Below are 7041 nucleotides of genomic sequence, written 5' to 3' on the forward strand. Positions count from 1 at the left end.
CACACCTCACTTTCTTGCTTGCTTGGTATCGCCCAAAGGCTATAAATACTCCGCTGAGCTGCCCTCTATCCGGTGCACTGTGTGCAGCTTCGGTTGCTAAGGAACGGCTGAATGCAGGTAATACATCAGGACAGCTGTAGCATGCTAGCTTGCAAAAAAAAAAAAAAAAAAAAAACAGGCTGCGTAACCAAGCTAAAGCTACAACTAATTTAGACATATATCACTATCACCATCATCCTCTGTTCATATAGCAGTCTAAAGAATCAAATGGGTACAAACGGGCACAATGACAAGCTATTAACTGGTAGTAAACAGCAGGCTAACGCCGGTGACGTTAGTTAGGACACTTGTTATCCTCTCAGCTAATACGGCTAGCAGCTAGACACCGGCTGATAACTTGCTGCTCGGGCTGCATCGTGTTGCTGCTGAGCTTTGCTTTACCGGTGTCTATCCGATTTAGCCAGCAAATCTAGCCCTGGTTTTAATAACGTCGCACGCTGTCAATGACAAACAGTTGTCCTCACAGCTAGCGTCAACGTTTGAGATGAAGTTTTTAACCACACTAATGTATTTTTTGTTGTTGTTGTTTAGAAAAAGGAGCTGCGCAATACTGCCTTAAACTTATTTGCTGGACTGAACATGAGATGTAAAGTGTCCTCATGGCCAGACTTGCTTAATTAACCTGACTAATAGTGTTAATGAACAAGCGTTTTGTATTAGATGTGTGTCGGCAGTGAGAATATTTTATTTTATTGTTTAATTTTTTTTAAGTTTATAGGCATGATTGAACAGTGCTAAAGTTTTTTTTAAGTCAGCTTGTGCTTGACAGCATTGCTCCTGGATGTTTCTGTAGCAAATGAAGCCTTTCTGTGAGTTTTTGCTACCCCTGGCATGTGGATCTAGGCTAGCAACGTAGCACCATGTTTGCCACAAGGAGGAAGGCCCTGGAGGCCACATCATGACTGCCAAAAGCAAGTGTTGGAGCAAATGTCTTCATTGAGTAGGACTCCAAATATCACCATTTAATTCAGGTTAAATGCACGATACAGTATAAAGTCAGCATTAAATGTGCTTTAGTTTTCTGGCTGCCCTGCACTTTTTTAAAGAGCAATGCAAAGGCTAAAAAGGCCGCTTTACATTTTAACACAGTTTTTATATCGTCTTTCTGTTTTTGTTTCAGTTTGAGATGTGTATTTTAGTACGGGTCAAAGGTTTGGTGGGTTTCACGATATGATCCACTGCAGGTTAATCTTCAAATATGTCTGTGGACTGAGTAACCATTAGATCTATATAGCTAACTCTGTGCTATTTGCATGCAAAGTAAACGTCAGAGGAATGTGTGTTAATAAAATGGACATGCGTCTTTCTGTCTTGTGGTCCTCAGCTCTGTGGGTACCATTTTGGCTTTGCCTTAGTAATCTAAACCCTTGGGACCTGGTCACTGTTCTTTTGTCCCCCCCCTTGCAACGATCCTGTGGCATGCTTCCAACCCCTATCCCCATTCATTTTTCACACACTTGCCCCATCCTTTCCCTTTTTCGTCTCTCTCCCTCCCCCTTCCATTCACTTCACAACTCACAACTCTTGTCATTTGTGTTGTGTTGGACACAACTGACTGTGATTGCCACAGCATTGCTCCATGTGTTTTCACATGGGACATACATACATACATTTTATTTGAAGTAAAACTAGACTATGTTTGTAGCCCCAGTAGGAAATGACCATGTGCATGATGGAATGTGAAGTGTTTCTTTGTTCTGGGTTCCCCCATGTTCCCATCCATGTGTGCTCTCTCTGCCTTTGTGAACATGAACTTCTGCTTCTCATGTGTGATGGCAGCACATGGATCCCAGCCTGGGTGTCATGTGGTAATTTGTGGTTAGTGATTAGAACACATTAGTTCAGGCATCCTGTTTCCCCTCTGTGAGCTTTTCTGCTCTACTGTTATACAACAGTAATAGATGTGGAAGTCCTCAGTAGCAGATTTTCTACTCCGATCCAAGACCCAGCGCATCTGTCTGGCAATTTATAAGCTACTGTTCAGTAATGTGCTTTTTCTGCATTGTGATCGGTTTTAATTGTTGACATTGTTTAATATGGATCCCTTCTTCTACTCTGTCCCTCTAGGTGGCATAAAGATGATGGTGGCGTGGTGAGAAAGCTGGTCAGTCTGGCAGGTTGAGGTGTGGAGGGGACACCACAAACCAAGCCAGGATTCTGACTAATAACATTTGCACTGCCCTCAGTAGATCTCCTCATCATCTCCATGTCTGTCCCTGGATTGTAGCTACAATAATGGTGACGCTTATCACAGAGCAGCTCCGTAAGCAGAGTTTGGAAGAGCCTTATTACAAGGCTTTCTCATTCAATGTGAATGTGGTGAGTTAAATACAAATCAATCAGTTTTCCTAATTCACTTATTTCTGTTGATTCTGCTTTTGAATTTAAGTTACGATGCTTCTGTTTCAGTCATTACCTGCAGTGGGCTCCAGTCCCACTGTCTCGTGGAGTGCTTATAAATCAACGCAAGGCAAGTTCCTTGAATTAAGTGCATGTTTGCAGCCTACCTATCAGTGGGTAAATTTGTCTCATATCTATCATTTGGCATTTTCAGACACCAGCTCAGTTACACACCCATCATCCAAAGCCAACCATCTGGATGATTCCTGTGGACCAGACTCCCTATGGCCTCCTTCCCATTCTGGAGAATCTATCCAGAGATCAGAAGTTTTCTTTACAGACAAAGCTTTCCAAAGCTCACCCCCGCCGCCACCTCCAAAACGCCACTGCCGGTCCCTGTCTGTTCCAGAGGACCTGTCTCGGTGCCGCTCCACCTGGCATCCTAGTGCATCCAAGGTTTGGACCCCTGTCAAACGTGGCTGTCAAAGTGGAAGAACATCTAGTTCAGGCTCTGGAGCCAGCTCTTTGCCACTTTGTGGTCCCAGTTCCTCTTTTACCTCTTCATCCCTACACTCATCCTCTAGCCCTACCTTCTTTAGCTTAGCACTGTCCTCTGATTCCCCACTACCATGGAGCTTCCCATGGGACCCCTGTGACAAACTGAAAGGAGCCTGTTCTGCCTCCTTCGCCACTCCTTCCTCTTGCTCCTCTTCACCGGCCCCCCTGGTTTCTCACTCAGTGCTGCAGCGCCGCTTCTCCCTCTCGCCTGTGCACATTCAGGACGCCTCCGTGGTGCTTCTGCCCCCTCAGCCCTCCCCTGCTTCTGTTCTGACATATGGCTGTGCTGGCATGGAACACCCAGCCCTGTCTCCTTCTCCCACTTCAGCCTGCAGTACACCTTCCTCCTCTAGGCGTGACCTGCACCCGGCACTGCCACGATGCCACTCACAGCCCTGTGACATGCGCAAACCTCGCTTGAAGAGGCGCCATGACCCAGATGTTCTCCCCTGCCCCAGGCCAGGCCTTGACTTCAGCAAGATGACCCAGGTGAGGAAGAAAGTCCAAAGGGATTTTAAGTTTGGTAGTTTCTGTCAATCTCAACATATCGGTGCACACATTGAAAGCCATGTCTCCAATAAAAGACAGAGAGCTCCATCACAGGCCTTACATTCTCAAAGTGTGAATGTTCCTCAATGGTGCCAATGTAGCATATAAAAGGTGAGAAGATATAAAAATGAACCTTATATCTTTGTTGATTCCTTTGGTTTTAAATAGTTCAACTTGTCTCTTTTTTTTAGTCTTATTTACACATCTGTTATGCTTGTATGTGTATACATACAGCTGTGAAGTACTTGGATGTTAAACTTGTTCGCTTTTTAAAGTGCTATATAAATGACATAAACTCAAGCACATATTTAATGGTATCAGTAAGTAATCAGCTGGCCTGGGTTCACGTGTGCCCAGTTTCTCTGTCCTCTGCATCTTAGAGGGCAATAGAAGGCCTCTGGCAGTGTCCCATCCCCCAAACACTGGCTCAGCACAGCACAGCTAAGCCCTCCCCCCATGCCATCAACTATAACTGTGTTGGGATCATTAGTGAAGAAGTGAGCCCCAGATCTGTTTCCATATTCCTGTCTCACTCTGTTTTTTTTGGTGCAGGATTTTTTGGCCAACTGGCAACAAAAGTCACTAGACAAGCGCATCAAGCTGCTTATCTCTACGTGACGCCAGCTTTTAAGCTTTTATAGCCCCCTCCCCCTTATACAGAAGATGATAAACTCTACAGAACATGAGATCCAGTCAGAGTTTGATCTATTCATAATGAGGCTCATGTCACAAGTTTCCAGAGTCCTGAAATACAGAACCTTTCTCACAAACAATTGATTTATTTTGCACTAATATTAGATTACCATGGCAAACCACCTCATACATACTCAGTTTGGGCGTTACAGCATGTTGGTACTTGCTGGCACTCCTGGTACCTGGCCTGCTCATTCTTGTATCAAATCGTCAGGACATTACATATTTAACACATTTAACAGGATTAAATGCAATTAGTGTAAATGAAATAATGTAAGAGTCTATCCTTTCCCGAGTTAATGGTGTTTAGGTTGATCCTTTGTTTGTTTTGTCCAGATTATGCATGTCAGCCAAGCGCATTAAATCTGCTATCAGTTAATCTATACTTAACCATGAAACAGGCGCTGCCATCCATGCATACTTCCTGACATTGCAGATGATATTATCACTGCTCCGCCTATATTTTATCTTTTTACCTTCTTGGTGTAAATCCTGAGATGTATGATGCTGATAATTCAGCTAGTGAGAATGAGACCGGGTTTAACTGTCACATGGTAATCATGACGCTTCTGTCTCCGTGTGCAGATCGGTAATCACGAGAGCCTAGTGTGTGCTACAGGTGGCTGCGTAGTCCAAGTGTCTTCCCAGGCAGAGCAGCGCTCAGCCTTCTCCCCTGCCGAGTTCCTGGGACGAGCCAGCATCGGGCCGCTAAGTGAAAGTGAAGAAGAAGAAGAAGAGGAGGAGGAAGATAAAAGAAAAAGGACTGTGATAGATGGAGGACAAAAGATTGTTTTTGAAAGAGATTGCACAGAACTGGACTTGAACCTTATAGAAGAGAACTGACCACTCCTTGGTGCTCCCAGTGTGATTACTGCATTCATAACCATGTTAAGCACACCTGTAGGCTTTGTGCGCTCTTCTGGCAGAGTCCTTGGGAACCTGCTGCCCTCCTAAGGCTTTTGTCCAGAGTTCATAATCAAGAACTGAGCAATTAGAAGCTAATATCAAATTACAATGTTATAGGGAAATGTGCATGAGCAAATAAGCTAGTTTTCATGCACACAGAATTTTGGCTAATATTTCTTCTTGAAACAAGTCTTAATTTGTGTTTGCCTCTGGCACACATCTTGATATCGTTGCATATCCTCATGAGAGATCACTATATACCGGAGCAGGCAGAATATGCTTAGTATTTCCTCATAAATGATTTGAATACACACTGAGAGCTAATAGATTAAGGGGATAGAGGTATGCTCAGCGCCCCATCAGATACCGGTGTAGTCTACTTTGTATTTGGGTCTCTGTATTTGGAAAAGGAGCTGTTGAAGGTGGACATCAAACGAACATTTGAGGAGCCCAAAAACAACAGGAGAATATTGATATGTAAACGCTTTCTTGTCTGTTGAATAGACACATTCCAGGATTTCAATGCAGCTCCTTAAATTTCCCCTCTAGATTTTCTTTTTGGAGTTTTCTCAGTTGCTTGAACATTAACACCTTGTCAAGAATAATACTGCTGATACTGTAAACTGACCATGCCTTAAGCTTAAACACAGAGTTCTTGGTGCTCTGGTCTTCTTTTCACAGCCAGACAACGATTTTGCAGTCTCCATTTGCGCTGATTCAGATCCTTTTTGAACAGGTGGCACATGCACTATAATAGTCAAACGAATAACTGAATCGATGCTGCAGCTGGACTCCATAGGGCACAATGTAATGTACTGTACAGCGGTTAGAGCGAGTACACACATCAAGCCAATTCTAAGTGTGACAAAGGCGGGTAGAGATGCAGATGATCTGGTGGCCTTTCAGAAATGATTTTTCATGTGTTTTCAGATAGAGATATTACTGTTGCACAATTTATGTACAAATAAAATTTAATAGAGAATGATATTTTTTCTCCAAAAAGTGTCTTGTGTTTTGTTCTAATAGAACATATCCTGCTTCTAGTCAAAAGAAACAGCACATAATATTATCAAAGTGTTTCAAAGAGTAAGATAAAAAAGTAAAAACAAATAATTTATGTAATTTTTGCAGAGTATACCTTTTTTATGCCAGGAAAATTCAATTTAAGCCCATTTTCCTGCTCACTTTTTCTTCAGAACATGAACTGAAACAAGAAATATAGACAAGTCAGTTATTACTCAGATTCTTCATGCATTTGCAGATAGAAATAGTACTGTTGCACAAGTTATATACAAATAAAATTTAATATAAGATGATATTTTTTTCTCCAAAAAATGTCTTCTCTTCTAAAATAATAATAATAGTTGATGACAGTAGCAGTCTGTAGGGATTTGGTTTGGGAATAGGAGGATGGCTGGCTCAAGTCCAGCATGGACCAGAATAAAGAGGGTGGACTGGTACCTGGAGATGTGCCAGTTCACCTCCATGGCTCTGCCAGATGCCCTTGAGCAAGGTACAGAACCCCTAACTGCTCCCAGAGCACTGCTATGTGTGGCTACCCATCACTCCACTTCCACATCTCCACACATTTGCGTGTCTATGAGCACTTTGTGTGTGTGTGATTGTATTTCAGGTAGAATGCATGTAAAAACTTGAGTGAAAAAATTATTTCGAGGGATCAATAAAGTATCTATATAAAATTTGGCCACTGCTACTTTTTAACACACAGAATTCAGTTCAAGCCCATTTTCCCTTCAGTTTTGATCACTTTGTCTTCAGAACATGGACTGAAACAAGAAATATAGACAAGTCAGTTACTACTCTGATCTTTCATGTGTTTACAGATAGAAATATTACTGTTTCTACAAAAAAGATTTAATTAAGGATGATATGTTTCATCTCCAAAAAGTGTCTTCTGAAATTGTAATAATAATA

General features: G+C 42.4%; 1 protein-coding gene across 3 annotated transcripts; it reads left to right on the plus strand.

Moving 5' to 3' along the window:
• Positions 1-38: 38 nt before the first annotated feature.
• On the plus strand, positions 39-6093 carry LOC104922706 (protein FAM53C). 3 transcript variants are annotated; one of them, XM_027278007.1, is made up of 6 exons: positions 39-117; positions 2128-2164; positions 2250-2379; positions 2470-2530; positions 2615-3447; positions 4786-6093. In XM_027278007.1, exons 3-6 carry the CDS (start codon positions 2296-2298, stop codon positions 5041-5043), a joined length of 1236 nt encoding a protein of 411 aa, XP_027133808.1. In that variant the 5' UTR covers positions 39-117; positions 2128-2164; positions 2250-2295; the 3' UTR covers positions 5044-6093. The 3 variants fall into 3 exon arrangements, with proteins under 3 accessions (XP_027133808.1, XP_010733905.2, XP_027133811.1); XM_010735603.3 differs by having other exon boundaries at positions 41-117; positions 2128-2379; XM_027278010.1 differs by lacking the exon at positions 39-117 and having other exon boundaries at positions 2149-2164; positions 2247-2379.
• Positions 6094-7041: the final 948 nt, after the last annotated feature.

This window comes from Larimichthys crocea, chromosome I (assembly GCF_000972845.2).
Source record: "Larimichthys crocea isolate SSNF chromosome I, L_crocea_2.0, whole genome shotgun sequence".
NCBI lineage: Eukaryota > Metazoa > Chordata > Actinopteri > Sciaenidae > Larimichthys > Larimichthys crocea.